The sequence below is a fragment of the Bactrocera tryoni genome, chromosome 3, assembly GCF_016617805.1.
Source record: "Bactrocera tryoni isolate S06 chromosome 3, CSIRO_BtryS06_freeze2, whole genome shotgun sequence".
Lineage (NCBI taxonomy): Eukaryota > Metazoa > Arthropoda > Insecta > Diptera > Tephritidae > Bactrocera > Bactrocera tryoni.
Genome location: NC_052501.1, coordinates 10,295,743 through 10,316,271, shown reverse-complemented (window position 1 = coordinate 10,316,271; position 20,529 = coordinate 10,295,743). Strand labels below are relative to the sequence as shown.

The following is a 20,529-nucleotide window of genomic DNA, read 5'->3' as shown; positions in this document are numbered from 1 at the left end:
TTTGATTTGGATTTTTGACGTGAATATTTAGGTAGAAGTACACCTATACAAGACCGTCGACTTGTCCCTACGAAATTCGAGTGTTGAGTCTCGGAATGTGTGGAGATGAATCAGGAATCCAGTTTCAAAACCGCTTACGAAATAACGGTACATATATAATAACATTCTTCATATTTTTTTGACTAGTTAGCTGGCTGTTTTCACCATGAAATTCTCAATTTTAGCATTTTTTAATGAAATATTTATTGATATGTCGATAGCTGGCGCAGATAACCTCACGATTACTGATATCGGTTCAATACACTTGAATTTATGAGTTAGATAAGTGGATTGGCTATCACTGCAAAGTGTGGACACGCTAATTTCAAGTTCAGCAAACGAATTAAATGGTTCGACTTTATTGCTTTAATTAAACAGATAGTGATAAACAGGTAGGATTGGAAGAATACTTATATTTGCTGTTCTTTGCAAATGGTGAATAGTTCCGTTTAACATATTGTGAGCATGAAAGGGGTACTGTCTGACTGTAACATTTAATTTAAAACCATATGAACAAAGGAGCTATGTATTTCAATGTGCCTGTTCGAAAAATAGACCAGTGTTGATAAGCCACATATACACCCTGTCAAGAAAGTATCGGAAATTTTTCATTTCCCCCTCCCATCTCTCTCTTATATGGAAGACAGGTAATTTTTTTTGCTAGCTTGGTACAACTGTTCTTAATTACGATGGCAAAAATTAGTGCGATCTGTCCACCAGTGCGCTTACAGCAGCTGTTTATGTCAGTTGACTTCAGCAGTGTTTGCCGAATTTTACAAAAATTTTTAACGTTTGTTTGTTAAATTTTAGCCAAACACTCAACAAATATCATTGAGCAAACACCGTATTCACCTGATTTAGCTACGTGTGACTTCTGGCTATTCTTGTTTGAGTTGATTGAAGACATCAAAACAAATTTGACGCGAGAGCTGAGGTGAACAGATGATCTTAATATCTCTTATGAATCGCCAATGACTGCGGTACTCATCGTTGCCAATGCGAAAACTATAATTATTCCGCAAAACCTTTCTCTCGAACACTCCTAAGGCCGAATTATCAGATGATGTCATTGTTCATGCCTCCGCACCATATAGCAGGACGGGTATGTTGCGGGACTTGTAGAGTTTGGTCTTTGTTCGTCGAGAGGACTTTACTTTTCAATTGCCTACTAAGTCCAAAGAAGCATCTGTTGGCAAGAGTAATTTTGCGTTGGATTATAAGGTTGATTTTGTAGCTGATGTTGATACTGGTTCCAAGATGGCCAAAATTATCAACGACTTCAAAAATATGACTGTCAATATGTAGTGACATGTGAGCGAGGTCGTGAATACGAAACACAGCGAATCAAACACAGAATATATTTCGTTTTGTCCTCGTTCACAACCAGATTCAACACATATTGGTTTATGTTTAGGGTATGTTGGGATTGTTAATATTGCATTCGTACCGAAAGCCATGAATCTTTTGCAAACATGACGTCGAGTAAAGCTGATGAGAAGCTTGAGGACCTTGCAGTCACCAAATACTTTATACTAGTGAACAAGAATTGGTTTGTAAATATGATGTTGAAACTCTTCAACAATCTAGTGAATTGTGTTCCAACTATGAGCCAAATCCCAAAAAACCGGAATGCGCTAGAAGTACTGAGGGCCATCACTGCCGATGCTTTCAACAAGTGTAAGGAAAATGGAATTATAATAGGAATGCAACTTTTAAATTTTATGAATGCATATATATCAAGAATGTTTCAAGTCGATCCTAGAAAAATTGGCGAGGATGTGGCAATTTTGATAACTGCCATATTGATGTCTTTTATAGCATTTTTTTTATTGTTCAAACCTTTGAAGCGTTTTTCTTAACGAAATCTGTGCTCCCCCAAAATTATGTACGTTAAAGAGTTCTTTTTAATATTTTGCATTTCACAATAACAAAAAAAAATCGTTTTTTTCTTTACAAGTGTTGAAATTGAATTGAAATTTCGAAAAACTCTCTCTAACTTTAATTTTTTATTCCAGTTCATCCAGCACCCAGTTATCGGAGCACATCAAATAAACTTCTTTTCTGAGACGGAGCGTTGATATGCTTGTATTGGCTCTGTAGGATTCTATGAAGACGATAATTTAGATTTCTGTTGCCATACGTGAAATTGGACCTTCTATTTAGTTAGTTCGGTTTAAATTTAATCAGCAGGTATAGTATACAAGCATTTCTCTTCCAATATGAGACAGATGTGAACCCGTCTAGTTAGTGCTTAGTATTCCTAAATAAGAGTAAATGTTATAATTCAATATACTTTTCTTTTCAAAAATACTTTTAGATTTTTTAGTGAATGCCAAAAATATTGTAAAACCTTGTACTAGATAAAAATACATAATTATTTGCACTGCTTCTCTCCTCTCAAAAATTATCGCATTCACCATTATCAATCCCTCAGTTGTATACTCAATTCTTAGAAAGTTATACTCGTATATGTGCCCATTTGTAGGCATACCAATTACTAATAAAGATAATCATTTCTACGAATTCTGGTCTGGACTTTATTGAAACTTATGATCATAAATCTGGAATTAGTGAAATCCCCTCAGGTTAAAAATATATATTACTCGTCATCGCAATTTATATAAAACGGTCAAGTTCTAACGTCGAAAATGGAAGCAATCAAAGAATCGTGCATTTGAATCGGTGACATACATAAACGAAATTCGTGCAACCAATAAATAAAACAATAACATTCTATCCCGAAGAAATACTTTTAATACTTTGCTTTTTCACCTTTCTACTATGTAACGAGATTTTCAAAAAGAGCGCTACAAAAGTGAAATGAAAAATTAAATTCTTTATGTATGAAATTCGATTTCTTTCAGAAGTCCAGACGATGAACCCAATTTTCGACAGGTTTCAAGCATAAATCGGCCGATACTGTTGAAATTTCACGTCCCATATTCGTGCGAAGTTCATCAATCGTCGTTGGCTTGTTGGCATAGACCATAGACTTGACGTAGTTCCATAGGAAATAATCTAACGACGTCAAATCACACGACCGAGGCTGCCAAATGACTGGGTCATTTCGTGAGATAACACGTTTACCACATTTGGTTTTCAATAATTCGATTGTGACATTTGCTATGTGGCTTGTGGCACCATGCTATTGAAACCACATATTCTCCAAATCCATAGCATCCAATTCCGGGCAGAAATATTTGGTTATCATTGAGAGGAGTACGTACGAATGTACTTTCACAGGAACAAATGAATTCATTGATATCCCGTACCGTTTTTGTTTTATTTTTGTTGCGCTCTTATTGAAAAACCCGCTCTTAAAGTTGAGGCTACTGACTCCGAATTTCGGATTGGCTTATTAGTTTTTTCGATATTCGTGGTTTGGTACGAATTTATTCCGGAGTGACAGACGGTCAATAAGGAATTCTATTTGGCCGTATTAAGGAGTTTGCGTGAGAACATCTGTCGAAAACGGCGGGAATTGTGAAAGAACAATCGATGGATTTTACAACTCTAGTTTTAAAGATTACGAACTACTGCTAACATAATACATCTATGCATTGTATGTTGTTATAAAAATAAGATTAAATCGAACAAATCAAAGTGACTAATGCAATATAATTACGAAGAAAGCACCCGCCAAAACAGTCCACACTCATATAAAAGCTGGTTAAGGGTGCTTTAGAACATCATTAACAGTTGGATGTCCAAGTGAGACAGGTGTGAAGGAAACAGTGAACAGCGAGTAGAAGTTTAAAATTTCTTCGACAAAATCATATACAAAAATATTTAAAAAATTTATAAACACATAAAATACTTCAAAGAATAAAAATGCGTAAGATAGCAACAAAGTCACTGCTCTTCTTGCTATTGGCAACAATTGCCAGCAGCGTCTTGGCGCAATCGCCTGTAGATTGGCAGCCATTGCTTGAACAGCAAAACTTGGCTCTACGTCAGGTCGTGCAGACATTGCAATTGACCCGTGGCGCAGCCGTCGGAGCTGAGGACACTGATGCATGTTTCGATTGGTATTTGGATAATCAGACGGCGATCAATGAAGTCTACTACAAGGAGTACAACGATTGCAAAAATACGGCAACGGCGGCAAAGAAATTGCTTTCGGAGCAAAGTGCGTTGGAACGTCGAGATCTTTTGGATGATGGTCACTCACTTTGCTCATCTTTGGCTGCTTGCGAAAGTATATCTGATGGTTTGGAGTTCTTTCAATGCTACAATAAGGCGGTAAGTGTTCGCCTGAAACTGAAAAATTAATCAATTACAAATTTAGTGGAAGGTTCCTAAAAAATATTGATTAACTGAAACTTTAACCTAATATCATCCCTACTTGCATTTAAATATTCTTCTAAATATTTACCTTGTACACATACTGATTTCCTTCATCCCTCTGTTTATCTTAACAGTCTGACGATAACAGCCCGAATTTGTTTAACATAACCGTCACATCGGAGCGCGTCGCTGACAAATTGACAATTTCCTATCAAGCCATCAACGACACCGAACGTGTGTGTACTACTAACGCCCGTGTTAAGAACGTGAATGACTTAAGTACTAGCAGAACGTGTCTAAATGATTGTTTGCTTGGAGAGTGGAGCCCACCAAAAGCACAGAACGAAGCCGTCAGCACCCAAATCTCTAAAGATGCCGATCAGTCAATTGAAAGCCGGACTCAAATAGGACTCTGAGCCAATCGCTCGCATGCTAGCGTTTAAATTCCATTATAGGCGCATGAGTTGCAAGAGAAAGAATGTTATAGAGTAAAACTTATTTATAATTTATAAATTTTTATAAAAAATAAAAAATAGCAATAACACAAAAATGATCTTGAAGTGACTTGATTTAAAGTAAGCTGTCTAAAAGTATCTAAAGAAGTATGTAGATTAGAGTGATACACAAAATTTTTTTTTTTTCGATTGGTGCTTGGAAAAATAGGTTCCTAGACACCTCTAAAAAAGGCTCTCCAAACTTGAGTTTTACGTAAATTTTAGGTAAAAAGTCAAATTGGGTGGCATAAGAACGAATTTTGCGTTAAATAGTTATGATTCCAGAAGTTTATTTAATAGAATATCATTCGCAGTGAGGGAATTTAAAGAAAAAGTCAACTTCATCAGTTTCGGGTGGCAGTTAAATTTCTTACATACCTTGAAATTATCTATGTACATGAACTTGATTTTGACCGGCCATTTTTATGGCAGCTATATGACAAATTTCTACGGTGTGTAGGTTCACGCTAGTGAGGAAAGTTCTCTGAGCGCTATTCACTTGGCAGTGGCCGGTAAAGATTCCTTTATATATGACTCAAGCAGCTCCCGACTTCCAGCCTTAGACCAAAACATATGCTTGAAGGTGAGCTAAAGTGAGAAGGCGTAACATTCCTCCCCAAAGTTTGAGACCTGCCACGTAAAATATAAAATAGAATATCAATGTAATTCTTTAAGTATGGAACTCGATTTCTTTTGTATGACCATCACGGGCACACTTGTAAAAGTTCGGAAGCTGAACAGAATTTCCGACGGTTATCAAACATAAATAGACCGATACTGCTGAACATTCACATTCGATATTCGTACGAAGTTCACCAATCGTCGCTGACTTGTTAGGATAGTTCATAGACTTGATGGAAATAATCTAACGGCGTCAAATCGCACGACCGAGGCGGTCAATTGACTAGACTATTTTGTGATAACAAGTTCACCAAACTTGGCTTTCAATAAATCGATTGTGACATTCGCTGTGTGGCTTGTGGCGCAGTCCAGTAGTAACCACATATTCACCACATCATCCAGTTCGGGCCAAAAATATATTCGGATAGCAATGAGCTGTGACGAAATGAGCGCTGAAGATGATTTTTCAATGAAAATCCGGATGATTTTCAAGTTGATGCTCAGCATAATTCACAAACATACGACGATTCTGGTGGTCAAACTAGTTCAGTTCTTGCCTCAGTTTGATCTTGTAAGCATGTAGGCCAAGATATTTTCACAAATTCACCACTACGACGTCACAGAGATGCCCTGTGAGAGACTGATTTGGATCTTCCTCATTTGATGCATGCGTTAGCGGCACCAATATTCTCGACGGGCACTTCTTTGTCTCGTTGGCACAGAAACATTTTGTGATGTGCCTGTGTATTCAAATTTTTCCACTAGACACTCAATTGTTGATCTGACAGGATGATTTTGACGACCATAAATTGGACGTTGCGCTCTTAAAATTGAGGCCACTATCACCGAATTTTTTCGACTCGTTGTTGGTTCGTATATTTGTTCATAAAAAAATGTCAAACCTTACTGAAGAGAAATGTCAAAAGAGTGGGTAAAAATATAACGTCGTTTGCTGTCCCTATCGGGACAAAGTTTTGAGCTCAGAACTGATCCTACAATAGATTATGTTGCCGATTATTTCTATCAGTGCTTTCAAATTTCCACCGAAATCGTGAAAGTTGCAATGGCCAAAGATAGCGATTAAATTACTGGTTCACTCAAGGTATTTCGATTTTTGTGAGAGGAGACTAGTTATTGGATACTGTTTTCTGTTTCATAGTTTATAATAAACACAACTTCTTGTTGTAAGTTGAGAGCGATAAAGCAGGAATATATTGGATATTTCTCTTGGAATGGTTCTGACCAGTGTCACTGTAAGCGAAATCTCCTTCACTAAAAAAAAAGAAAACTCGGACAGGGATTTTCATATTTATCGAGGCTGTAACAGTATGTCTTCCTTACGAAGAATTCAAAACTTCGGAAAAGATATATCAGCTATTAAACATTATTAGAGAAAATAGACATTTAATGTAAGTATAGATACTATATTTATTACTATTTAATGATACCATGAATTTTGACAAAATTTTGTTTGAAAGCAAACATAAATAATTCTGTGTTAATTTAGAAAGAGTAAATTAATATTTTTCAGTTGTAGTTGGATCCGGAGATATATGCGTTGTTGACTTTGTTGTGTGACTTGGGTACGCTGTGGTTGTTGTTGGTACATCAGATTCACCATTTAGGCAACTTTGCAAACTGTTGTAGATGACTTTATTATTTCCATCGTATTTGCGCTTTGAATCGACCAGGCAAACATTCTCCTGATAATCGGATTCGCTATAAGCTTGTTTCACTTTAGCCAACGTATCGGAGGCATTTGTGGAAACTTTATACATCGTACGCTGATTTGAATTACTCTGTGGATAAAGTGAAGAAATAATCGTATTTAAAATTTTTTTTCTGGGAACATCTTTACTTACAGCCAACTCGAAGCACTCAAAGTAATCAATCGAGTCCTTTTTGGGTACACAGTTTTCGAGCAACTTGCAGGCATGCTCACTCGAATCTTCGATTTCTTCTCGCTGTTTATGTGTTGACTCGTCGATTTTTTTGCGTCTATCCTCGGAACTATCCAAACATTGCGAATAGTCCTTTTCATATTCCTCATAGCAATCGGTGAGTTTTGGCAAATAGTAGCCGAAGCATTCGTTGGAACGCCTTGGATCACTTTGCTGGAAGTTGCGCGTGTTCAATAAGAAATCGATCAAAGTTTGATCGGCGTTGAATTCGTGTACTCTGCTGTGATGACGTGTTAGGCCCGCATGAGTTTGCATGGCGACGAAAAGGACGGTAAGTAGGGAGAATACCAATGAGCACGACATATTTTATGAGTTAGCTTTCTTTGTTGGTTCTCGAGTACTTCGATAATTTAAAAATAATTATTTTCACTTTAAATTGCTTTGGCCGTCTTGCTGGCTGTTACACTAACAATTTGGACTGTGACATTCATCGGAGCGTTGAAAGATTTTATATACTGCCAGCACCCAACCACATTTCTGATAACGTGCTGAAGATTGAAGAAATTTTTGAAGTCGGTTTTTTAATTTTTGATTTTTCGGTGATATTTTTCATTTCTTTGCTAGCAATCTCGCTTATCGCCCACGGGTGTCTTTCACAGCAAAATAATAAGTCTGCGGTGTTCGTGCAAGCGATATAACTTTTGCTTTGCCAGAAGCGCACATCGAACTCTGTTTACCGGTCATCAGCAGTTGCAATCATTAGTAATTACACATCTTAAATACAATCACTCACGTCACTTTTATTACGAGCCGATTTTATATACCTAATACTAATGAAAAATTGAGTCCAGCAATAAAAATTAGTTATCAGTTATCGAGAGGTGAATGACATTATTTGAGATATTTCGCAATGTTAATGAGTCAGTGTGTTCTTATGGCAGAAGAGAGAAGTTGTTGACCAGCAGGTTATTGTGCTTTTAGATATTTAGAACTTTCTTCTCAATCGCTTACACTTGGAGAATTATTCATCAATAAAATAAATAGATGAGCATTACACCGAAACCTTAGATCTATTGTGCCCTCTAACAATCATCAATATCTCTCTTTATACTCTGTTGCATTCAGAAATAGTTGCTTTCCTTGGCTTAATATTTTTATACGCTGAAACGTTTAAAATTACGAGAAAACCCTACGAGACCAATTTGTCTCGTAAATCGTATCTATGTAACGAAATTTTTTTCATGTAGTTGCAAGCGAGTTACAAATTTTTGTATCTGATAACAAGCAAAAAATAGAAACCCGCTAGGCGGTGGACCTTCCCGTTAATATTAAGAGTTCATACTTCGAGAGCGTTTTTTTAGAAGGTTTTATCAACCAATTATTCAGAGTACCATACTGAAAAATCATTATCTTCTTTTTGATGCTCTACTTGTCACTATCCCTATAATCTGTCCAATGAAGTATAGGACTTTCGCTTCATTTGAGTCCACCGGTGTGTATTCATATTCGAAGCGTGAGTGTTCCCATCTAATCGGAGCCCGCGTCTCTTAATTCGCTGAATTATATCAATACCGTCGTATATCTCATACAGGAACGATGGAACGATGCATATAACATGACGGGAGTAATGAGTGACTTAATGAGGTTGGTATTTTTTATCGAGCGAGGATTTTACTTCTCAATTGGCTACTCAGACGTTTTCACTGGGATTATTGTCAACAGTGACATGAAAGTCAAATTGGGATGGCCTCTACGATGGCTGGACATAAATGACGATCAACATGTGGCCCAATCAAAATCCGTGATCACCGGAAATTCCATCGAAACTGTGCGTGAATTCATCAAAAATCAACCGAAATATTCATTGAAATTCATGGAAATGGAATTGAGCATCTCCAAAACATCGATTTATGGCATTTTGACCGAACATTTAAGCTTACGAAAGGTGTGTGCACGGTTTGTTCCGCACAAATTGACTGACCACCAAAAATTGCTCAGAATCCCACTTTCAAAGGACACCATTGTGACCGATTATTTGACCAAAAATCATATTTGAACCATTAATCACTCCTCGTATTCACCTGATATGACACCGTGCGACTTCTTTCTTTTCGGAAAAATGCATTTTCCCATTAAAGAAAGCGTTATGCAGACGTCGAGGCCATTGAAAAGGCTTGCACCGGCATACTGGCGGCCATACGGGCCAACGAGCTAAAACACTAGTTCGACATGCTTTTGGACCGTGGAAAGAGCTGTATTGAAGCAGAAGGAGACTATTTGAATAAAATAAATTGTATTCGCCGTGAAAACCATTTGTTCTGTTTATTTTTTTAAAGTCCTGTTTACTTTGGAACGCACCTTGTTATTCTGACGTCGCTGTCAGTGGTATACCCAACCGTAAGTCCTGTCAATTAAGTTTCAATGATTTGTGACTTGACTTGTGTGAAGTGAGGCTGACCTTTTGATGAATTTTCATCGGTCGTGTGGGTTATTCGATTTAACTTATTTATTTCCAAACAGATCAATTATCTTAGTGGAACCGAGTACGAAACGAAGGTATCAATGTACTCAAATATCATCATGCTATACATAATACAAAGCTTTAATAACAACTAACTACTTTAGTTGATATTCTGACTCAAAACTTTAACTTTAGCTTCACTGAAGGCTTTTGTAGTTGATGGAGTCAGAAAAAAGGGTTCGTTTCGGTTTTATAATTTACATTTTCCCATTCAATGAAGATCTTTTGGAAAGTGAAATATAGTTTGGTTTCAGTTCGAGTAGAATTCGATTAATTACATGTGTGCAGGTTTTGGTTTTGACCGATTTTGAATTTTCGCCACTTCTTCGAGATTCACAATAGATTAGTTATTGCCTAGCTTAGTTTCAACTTTCCTTGGTTAAGAGCACAAAAATAGTAAAAATGCCGGACGTAACATCTACATTAAAATAATTTTGTATACCTTGAAATACTCTGAACTTTCAGTAATAAAGAGTAAAGTACACAGCAAAGCCAAAAACCGAAAGTAAGTCAAATTGTAGATAAAAGATGTCGCTGAAGCTATTAAAATGCGCTCAGCTAATTGTTTTTAGGAAATGTGCTCAAAAACCTACTGAGTGAGTAATTAGTTTTCCAGCGGCGCTTATCAGTAACTCAATTCATATCGTTTATACATGTCTTCATATCTACCTACATTTACATCCACTTATCAATAAAAATCTGTTTATAAGTTTCAACTCCCTTATCAGTGTTGGAATGATAATAAAAAGGTGAAATAAATAAACAACATTTCTCAATATGCTCTCTTCTTCGTGGTGACATAATTGCTTATGGCAGAGCAGTTGATTTTTAACTAATTCGTATACGTTGGTATCGGTTATTTTAAAAATTAATTTTACTTCAATACTTTCAGTTTTAATTTCAAAAATAACGTGTTAATGATCTAAACAGTATTTTGAGGGAAGTAAAGTGTTAACATTAAAATGTTTAACTTTTATTTCGAAAAATTCAATGCAGTTAGTTTAGTTAGTCGCTTTCTAGTGTCAGTTTGGTTGGCGGCTCAAGTTTAGTACTATAAACTAGTAGAGAATCCCATACGCAGGTAAATATTAAGACTACAACTAATTCTCAGGATAAAGTTCTAACTAATATGTTAACACTTCGGCTTAATTTAGGCTTTGTGCAATACTCGGTAAGTTTTATTTCGGATTGAGTTAAGTTTTATTTTGGTGTGATAGGGTAGGCTTAGCAGATTGATATTCGTATGGTTCCATCAGCAGAGGCTAAATCAGGCGAGATTTTGTTTCTTAAATAATATTTTTTTTGTGTGATCGTTCCACAAAAGTGCCTAAACAATTTATATATATTATTTTAATTTTTTTGTTTTGTTTTAATATGGATAATGGAATATGGAATATGAATATGAAAAGTGATTGATAATTGGCTGTTTGAAGTACAGTGATAGTCAAAAATATGGAGCAAATGCGACAGCTTTAATATTTATTATACAAAGCAACTAGCAGTTTAGTATTACCAGGGATTAAGGGATGTCCAACTTTCCCATTATAGCCAGATTGGACAATAATATATGGAGAAACTAATTATAGATTTGTATGGCATTTTAGAACAACTGACTTTTGTACTTTCAATTATTAATAAAGGCATTTAAGCTTGTTAGCCCTTAAATAAAAAATATTCGTAATAATTTTACATTGAATATGTGTGATCTTCAAAGAGCCCACAAATCCCTCCGTTTACATATTTTTTTGGTAAGATTTCAATCTGGCCATCCAACTTACTTTGACAGTTGCCATAGTTTAGGTGGTTTTGACGTTAGCAATTGCTCTCTTACTTTCAATGAGAGATGAGTTGGGGATCTCTTTATCTCTGGTATTATTATGCTTTTTTTTATTTTCTGATATTCATAAACTATATAAGTACTATTCTTCTTACTAATTAAAAACAAAAGAAAACACAAGCTTATAAGTCCATATTTACAAGTAGTATTAGGTTAGCAATACGCCACGCATAGACCAGTTTTGGTCCTTTACGATACCGGATGGAGTTCAGTTGCTATGTATATGAGGAGTAGACATCCTTTAGAATGCCTGCGTTTGGCGCAATTTTTAATAGACTCGGAGGCCTCACTATCGACAACTACACCAATGTATCATACCGTGGGAACCCTAGATGCTTACAGCGTAGCCTTGCCAATGCGGGTCAAAAATGAAACAAAGTTTTGATCTTACTATGTATTCAATTCCCACGACAGCCGGTTCTACTTGTATATTAGCTGAATTTTATACGACCAAGAACTTTTTTTTCGGTGACTTCGTTGGTCTTAGACGGATTTGGTTCGGTAAGTTTTAGATTAGGTTTAGATAGGGTATTTTTTTTTTGACTCACCCTAATACATATACGTATTTAACTTGTGATATCAATATTTATGGGCTCCATTCACGGAAATTTAATTACAAAATAACACTTAATTGTTGTTGTTTTAATATAGGAAATAATAATAAATATAGTTAAATAGTATTAATGATACTCTTGGAGATAACAAGGCAGATAGCGAGTTCTTAAAAACACTATAGAATAGTTTGCGTATAAAATAAGTGCAGCCTTTTTTCTAGGAACTGCAAACTATAGCGACCACTTAGGTGATAAGCAGAAGGAAGTCATTACAATATAAGTAGAATTTATAAATTATAACTATTTGTGTTTTGGTTTTTTTTGGATTTAAAATATACAAAAACATGTTCCTTTTCATTTCAAATTTGTTTTGTTAAATATTTATGTGGAAATCTAAGAATTAAGAGCGTATACTTTAAAAAGTTTTTCAATGACAGAGTTTGGAAGATTTTTTGGCTAATTCATGAAAGCTCTGTTTGTTGGTTGACATTCTTACCAGTTATTTTGGCCAAAAATAGTTATCATCTTCGTTTCGAAGCTGCTATGCCTTTTGAGTTTATGATATAGTAAATACTGGTTGTTATGAGAACAATTCAATAATGTAGGAGAATGTTAAGTAATCTACTTATAAACAAGCAGAAATATTAGCATTGCGTGCACGCAATCTTTTATACCTTTCACAAATTAAAAAGTGTTCTATAAAGTACTTGAGTTTGATCAGCCAATTTGTGTGGCATCTGTATGCTTTAGCACAGCAATTTCTTCGGAGATCAGAGCGATTAAGGGGTTACATGGTTTTCCTGGGGTAAAAAACAGCCCTTTTTCAACAATTTTTTCTCATTTAATAAATTAAAGATTTTATTATTCATATTTTACACTACTAACAAATAAATTCTGAAATTTTTGGAGAAAAAAAATATTTTAATCTCGGCCATTGCGACGCCATTTCCGGTAACCCCTCCGAAAAAAGATGCACCCGCGTTGGTAAGATAATTCTTTACAGGATCTTCTAAAGTGAAAAATATATATTTTAGTTCAAACCTTAATTTAGAACTTTGACGAAGAAAAAAAGCTTGAAAATTGGATTTTTACAAAAGAAAAAAATTCAATGAAAATGTCGCAACATTTTTTTTTTCAAATAGTTGTAATCGAAAAAAAAATCTTTTGTCCAAGTCTTTAAGAATCAAAATACTGTGTAAAATTCCATGAAGACCGATCGAGTAGTTCTCGAGAAATCTTGCCAACCCAGTTCAAAAACACAGTTGCGAGAAAAACGTGCTTAAAGACGGCGCACTTAGACCAGCAAGTCTCGAGCGCACAAGTTCGCAAGGCTGTATCTCCGTAACTATTACCCAGATCAGCTGAAAATTTAGAACAATATTCTAGAGGCGTGGTAAAAGTTAATGAGACAATAAGGTTTTCCTTACAAGATCATGATTTTGATCGCACAGTTTGCATGGAGCTATATGCTATAATTGTCCGATATCGGTTGCTCTTTGGGGAGTATGTCTGCAAAATTCCAGAATGATATCTCAGAGACTGAGGCTGTACTTCGCGCATTAATGGCAGATGGATAGACGGATAGGGACATCGACCCAGCTCGCTACGCTGATCGTGGTCGCTCTTCGACGTTTCTTTTAGGGTGTAACAAACTTCGTGGCAAACTTAATATACACTGTTAAGGGTATAACAAACAATAAAAACAAAAATTATAAGTCCGTTTTTCCGACGCCATGCGGGCTTTTCAAGTCCTCCGCATGAAGAAATTGTACTTAGGAGTCGAGTGTACAAAAAATTTGAATAAAATCGTCTCTGCTAAGTGTTAAGAGTTTCTAAATTTCGGACTACCCTGTTTTGTCGCTTCAAAGCTTGATATACCAAAATGGTTATCTGGGCTGAAGATAAATTACTCCTTTTAAATGTTTTTTTTTTTTGCAAATTAACTATCTGCTGATTTTTTTTTTTTGCAAAACAAGCTATATTTGGATTTAATTGTTTTTGATAATTGTGCACTTATGTGTAAACAAAGTTAATTATGCCACGTTTGGCGATCAATTTGAAAGTACAGAGAAAGCGAAAAGAGGACGCAGACTTTAATTTTAAACGATATGTTTTTATATTTTATTTATATTTTATATTTATTTTATTTATTTATTTAATAGCATATTTTATTGTTACATCCTTAGTATAAATATTTTTATAATTTTTTAACTAATTATAACATACTTTCAGCTTTCGTAAAATTCTGACGTCCCTAATCAGCGCTTTAAAATGCTGCGGTTAGCTGTAATTGAATTTCTGTTGTGGTTAATTGATATTTTATAGAATATATGCTATCTCGCCCTCAACCCTAACTGCCCTCCAACGCTTTCAATTTAAGATAAGGCCGCCGAAAACGTTTGCCCCTCGCACATGCCGACACACACATGTCTATCTGATTGACTAGTGCCTAGAGAACGCCACCGCCACCGCCACAACAATTAGTAGACACATTGCCTAGCTCATGTAACGTACACCGCAATTATTGTCTGGCTGTCAAACGGTACGCCTGTCTATTTCCAAGTCTGTCAACTATACGGCACAACTGATTGTGAGCTGAGTGAAATAAACCAAATTGTCTGTCTACGCATAAGCACACGTAACTGACGGACAGTCGGTGTGTGCACTACATGATTGCAGCAAAGCAAAGCAGCAACAACAGCAGTGCACAAGCACAATTTGCCATCAATTACACATTTGCAATCGCCTACTTGTTGTCTACGTGCTCTACCGTGTCGCCTTACATATGCACGTGAGCGTATGAACCGTTGTGTCAGTGTAAATGTCTAACCCATCAACAATGGCTCAGCGAGTGTCATTGTTAAAACAGTTAGAGTCGCCGCCGCTGTCGCTGTTGCTGCTTTTGCTGTGGTTCACCAACAGCTGTTGCAATCGGGCGCTGGCATTTGCGGTATTACCGGAGAATGTGGTTGGTGTTGGCGCCGGTATGCCAGCGAATGATATTGTTGTTGGCGATGTCGCTCTGCTGTTGACGCGCGTTGAAAATGATTGCTTTGAGACATTTTTGCAGGAGAGTCGAAATGCGAGCAACACCTATGCGTCGGCATATCGGGAATGCCAAATGTTGGGCAGTCGGAAGCGCATGGAATTTGTGAGTGCGGAATGGTCAACGCGAGAGGATATGACGGAGCAAGTGACCGAGTTGTGTACGAATATTTGTGATTGTGCACAAATTGCGGGTGATATGGAGTTCTTTCAATGCAGCGCCCAACATGTAAGTGCATAGAAATAATATAATATAAGTATGTGTGGGTCTCTGGACGGTGTTTGCAAGAAAAATACGCAGTATGTATAGTGAAAGGCGGATAATGTTTGTTCGAATATATTTATGTATAAAAATTATGTGCCACGTGGTTTGTCCGTGATGGACACCTAAATTACTAAACCGATTTTAGCAAAATTTAGCACACAGTGTCCAGTTTAAAGCCACTTAGAAGATAGGATAGTCAAAACAAAAATATGAAATATAGTGAAAGCTGTATTAAAAGAACGCTCTATTAAGTGCATATGTATTTCCATTAACGTATTGACAGGTCCCAAGTAAATAATCTTTTTGAACCACAACTAACAGATGCTGTTAACCCAACTGAGAAAATAGCATTAAATTCGTTATTTTTACATTCACGTTTATTTTTATGAACATATTCAAAATTAAACCTATATTCGCAAATGAAATTTTCACTGTATTGAATAATTTATTATATATTATGTATATATGTACAAATGTATATATTAGGATGGTTCTCTCCGTAGGTAAATATTTTTTAAATTAGATCCAGAATTAGAATCCAAATTATGTATTCCAAAGACTTACTGACAAATTTGGTTCTAATTATAACCATTTTTTTATAGAAAAATTCGACATGTATGCCTTAACGATCACCCATGATTATTATTTAATTTGATGATTTTATGATTATCTATGGTTTAACTGATTATGGATGATATCGATGAATATCGAATCGATTGGTTTATTGAGTGACTGCATGGAATATATGCCCATTATTTATTTCTAAAAAAAATTCAATATTAAATAATTTTTATACTCTCGCAACAATGTTGCCAAGGAGAGTATTATAGTTTTGTTCACATAACGGTTGATTGTAAGTCCTAAAACTAAAAGAGTCAGATATAGGGTTATATATACTAAAGTGATCAGGGTGACGAGTAGAGTCGAAATCCGGATGTCTGTCTGTCCGTCCGTCCGTCTGTCCGTCCGTGCAAGCTGTAACTTAAGTAAAAATTGAGATATCATGATGAAACTTGGTACACGTATTCCTTGGCTCCATTAGAAGGTTAAGTTCGAAGATGGGCAAAATCGGCCAACTACCACGCCCACAAAATGGCGGAAACCGAAAACTTATAAAGTGTCATAACTAAGCCATAAATAAAGATATTAAAGTGAAATTTCGCACAAAGGATCGCATTAGGGAGAGGCATATTTGGACTTAATTTTTTTGGAAAAGTGGGCGTGGCCCCGCCCCCTACTAAGTTTTTTGTATATATCTCGGAAACTACTATAGCTATGTCAACCAAACTCGATTCCTTCAGGCATCTTCATATACAGTTCAAAAATGAAGAAATCGGATAATAACCACGCCCACCTCCCATACAAAGGTTATGTTGAAAATCACTAAAAGTGCGTTAACCGACTAACAAAAAACGTCAGAAACACTAAATTTTAGGAAAGAAATTGCACAAGGAAGCTGCACTCAGCCTTTTTTTAAAAATTGAAAATGGGCGTGGCCTCGCCCACTTATGGACCAAAAACCATATCTCAGGAACTACTAGACCGATTTCAATGAAATTCGGTATATAATATTTTCTTAACACCCTGATGAGTATATACATTAGGAACCAATGATGATAGCGGAATAAAACTTTACAAAAATACGGTATTTGAAAAATATGTAAATGACGTATAATGAAATCTCGATTATCACTTTATCATGCGAGAGTATAAAATGTTCGGTGACACCCGAACTTAGCCCTTCCTTACTTGTTTTCCTCTAGGTTCTAGATTGGATCAAATATTTGTTTTAAGATTTCGAGTGAAGATTCGTTCCTCTTCAGAAAGAGAACGTTTTGTTTATGTCTACATCAGTGAAGTGTGGTAGTATTTATCAAAACTTTGGTCTATAGTAAGATTTGTTGATTTTGAAGTACCTATCGATCCTAAGCTTAGTTTTGGTTTTCAAGTTAATATCACAGTTCTAAAAGCCAAAGACCGCCCGTGCTCCTCGAATATATGCATAATCTCATAATAATAAAAGAAAACGAATCGGGACGGATGGCGTCGGCACTGTTACTTACCTCAACCTCGTCAATGATCAGAATGCATTCGAAGAGAAGTTATGGGCAGTCAAACCAGGAAACTGGGTTATCGTTTAGTTGATATTGATGATCAAATGACAGGGAAAGAGACATCCAGGGATTCTTGCATAATCTGTTGGGTCATTCACTAAGTAATTTATTTTTTTTTAGTGCAATTTAAGTACAATTTTTTTATTGCTTAAAACATTTTATGAAAATATAAACTACTGAGATCAAATTAAGGTGAATTTTTAGTTTATACTTCGCGTCGAGAAACACGACGGTAATTTTTTTTCTGTAAGTTGGTACTGTTGGTGACATCTATGCTAAATTTTACGTCAAAATATTCATTGGTATTTGAGAAATACGTCGTTTTGTAAGGCTCTAAAAGTGAATTATTTGATTTTTACTATGTCTGAATTTATTGTGATAAGTGATTGATGCCATGCTCATAAAGTTTTAATTCTTGCAGGCAAAAAAATGGTTCAAGTAGTTTTTGACGTCCTGCGTTTAAGTTAAAGTTAAAGTCCAAAATATTTTGTAGATCCCGGAACAAGTACCAATCCGAAGCTGAAAAGTTTGGAAAATATGATGGGTGTGATAGTATATCAGACTTAATGTGAGGTTTCACATTAACCTGTTAGAACCATTCACCTTTCCATTCATCAGTTCTGAATTCTGCCATTTCAGTGCGTCATTCAATATGTCCGCTTGACCGCAATATACATCAATATTAATCATGGTATAGGCAAATGCTTAGAGTAAACGATCCCTTTGAAATACCACCAACACTTTCGGTGTGTAGTATTATACGGTACTCAGTTTGAAAATAATTGTTAAGACGTCTGGCAATCTCTCTATCCATATCCTTCACTTTTTTAATATTTCATCAGTTGAAAAAGTCAAAAACGTCCAGTATGAAACATGTCTTCAACGCACTTTTGACTGGCTTTGAAGGCTTTGTGCCACTCCTAGGCTTGCGTATTTGATAAAACTGAACAGACGAAATTTAGTTAGAAGTACAAAATTTTAGACAAATTCTTTGTTCGATTGGAATTTAACTTACAATTTCCGGGTGCCTTTTTGTCACAATGTTTATAAATAGTTTTACTTGTTACAAGCAACTGATAGCTCAACCGGATTAAATACTATCTTACCAATATGTTGTTTTTGCAGAAATAAATATTATTTTATAGGCTGCTGTCAATTTTACTAATTATGGCTTATTTCTTGGAATTTACACTTATGATTATTGTATGACTCAACAAAAATATTGTAAAGTTAATATTGACATAATTAATTGTATCGATTACTTAGTGACTAGTGTTTTTTTGCTTTCATACTTCATATATTGATTCTCGTTAATGGTGGGAGTGGTTCAAAAATTTTATGATATTTACTTTAAAATCAATTAGCAACATTTTTTATATGAGAACTTAGATATATAAAATTATTAAGAATTCGATTTTATCTACACAAATACTTCAATGCTTGCATATCGTTTATACTTCCAATTATTTATTAAGAAATAAAGCAGAACTGATTCGATAAACTCAAGCATAGTGATAAGCTAATACAATAGTACTTAACATGATTTAGTTATGATGTTTGTTTGCAAATATAACTAAATATTTTAGATGTCTAAGTGGCACATAACTTTTGCTTTGTATACTCTGTTCAACAATTCTCTCTTGTACATGACGTAAATTTACTTTCTAAACCGCTTTAGTAAACCTTGTGTCTTTCGCTGATAATAAAATAATTTAGATCTAAGAGTAACATACTTATGCCTATGCTGTAAAATAGTGTCTGTGAATAGTTTTATAAGCTATCTGCAATCTTGTCTAGGCAATGGGAGCAGACAACAAGAACTAATGGTCAATTCATATAGAAATCTGCTTCGCTTTGCGTCAGACATTTGTTTTGACATACAAGTTCGATGTACGCTTTTGTATGATTACGTTCACGTTATTTTCGATTCGAAGCCAATCAAAATTCTGGGCAACTCACATCTTTTTATTAGAGAGAAACACTGAAAATAAAGCGTTCACTGTGATACTTGTTTCAGAATGAACTGTCACGCAAAGTGATGCAAGTTGTAGGAAAATGCAATATTACGGGTTAGGAGACGTAGGTTTTGAATATGACGTCGTAGCTGTTCAACAATGAGTCGAAACCAAAAACAAAAAAAAAATGTATTGAAAGCAATGAAGGTTATCCACGCTGAGGCTTATATATAATATAATATATTTTGAATATTTTTAATTGGATTATAAAGTTTTCTGTTGAAATACATGAAAATTTAGTTTTTTTCTGTCAATCTAAATCAAATTTCATCAGCTGATATTAAGGGCGAAAGCTGTTTTTCTTGCAAACAAAGTATGTGTTATAGAAAACACAAAAAAAAAAAATACTATTCAAAAATTTTATAAACTTTAAAAATATTAAAAATTTAATTATAATTTTTTACTTTATTTTCCAAACATCCCTAAAATAGTCCCTTAGAGGTGTGAACACAATGCAGCAAGTATACCTGAATTCCACCGCCGCCATTGTGGAATTGGAACACAAATATGAAGAAGCGGAAAAGCAGATTCTTCTTTGTATTATCGAGGCCGAGCAGAAATATGTGGATTCATCTAGTAAAGCGTTTCTAAAGCTGTCGAAATGTCTGAAAGCCACTTGACACATTTTTTAATAACAAAAAAGTAATTGTAATTGTTAATAGAAAAAGTAATTATAAAATTATTTTAAGTAGTAGGATGGATAAAGTAGATTATGCTTTAATATTGTACAATGTAAATACGTATTGATTTAAGTTTTATTTAAATAAGATCAAATGAAATTTTTATTTATTTTTTATTTATCAAATGAAACTGTATTGTTGTTTTGAACAAACTTT

The 20,529-nt window shown here is 35.1% G+C and overlaps 3 protein-coding genes across 3 annotated transcripts; 2 read left to right on the top strand and 1 right to left on the bottom strand.

Annotated features, from left to right (window-relative positions):
- Positions 1-3,844: 3,844 nt before the first annotated feature.
- On the top strand, positions 3,845-4,809 carry LOC120772915. Its single transcript, XM_040101815.1, has 2 exons — positions 3,845-4,281; positions 4,461-4,809. Exons 1-2 carry the CDS (start codon positions 3,871-3,873, stop codon positions 4,740-4,742), a joined length of 693 nt encoding a protein of 230 aa, XP_039957749.1. The 5' UTR covers positions 3,845-3,870; the 3' UTR covers positions 4,743-4,809.
- A 2,149-nt stretch (positions 4,810-6,958) lies between these two features.
- Positions 6,959-7,705, bottom strand: LOC120773078. Its single transcript, XM_040102022.1, has 2 exons — positions 7,304-7,705; positions 6,959-7,240 (listed from the first exon to the last, which is right to left on the bottom strand). Exons 1-2 carry the CDS (start codon positions 7,703-7,705, stop codon positions 6,959-6,961), a joined length of 684 nt encoding a protein of 227 aa, XP_039957956.1.
- Positions 7,706-10,826: 3,121 nt separating this feature from the next.
- LOC120772916 lies at positions 10,827-20,313 on the top strand. The gene is made up of 3 exons (XM_040101816.1): positions 10,827-10,944; positions 14,487-15,528; positions 20,125-20,313. The coding sequence occupies exons 2-3, from the start codon at positions 15,076-15,078 to the stop codon at positions 20,311-20,313; spliced, it is 642 nt and encodes a 213-aa protein (XP_039957750.1). The 5' UTR covers positions 10,827-10,944; positions 14,487-15,075.
- Positions 20,314-20,529: the final 216 nt, after the last annotated feature.

Coding starts and splice junctions, on each gene's coding strand:
- LOC120772915 (XM_040101815.1), top strand. CDS start 3,871: ATGCGTAAGATAGCAACAAAGTCACTGCTCTTCTTGCTATTGGCAACA. Junction 4,282..4,460: donor TTCAATGCTACAATAAGGCG/GTAAGTGTTCGC, acceptor TTATCTTAACAG/TCTGACGATAACAGCCCGAA.
- LOC120773078 (XM_040102022.1), bottom strand. CDS start 7,705: ATGTCGTGCTCATTGGTATTCTCCCTACTTACCGTCCTTTTCGTCGCC. Junction 7,241..7,303: donor TTGAGTGCTTCGAGTTGGCT/GTAAGTAAAGAT, acceptor CTTTATCCACAG/AGTAATTCAAATCAGCGTAC.
- LOC120772916 (XM_040101816.1), top strand. CDS start 15,076: ATGTCTAACCCATCAACAATGGCTCAGCGAGTGTCATTGTTAAAACAG. Junction 15,529..20,124: donor TTCAATGCAGCGCCCAACAT/GTAAGTGCATAG, acceptor TCCCTAAAATAG/TCCCTTAGAGGTGTGAACAC.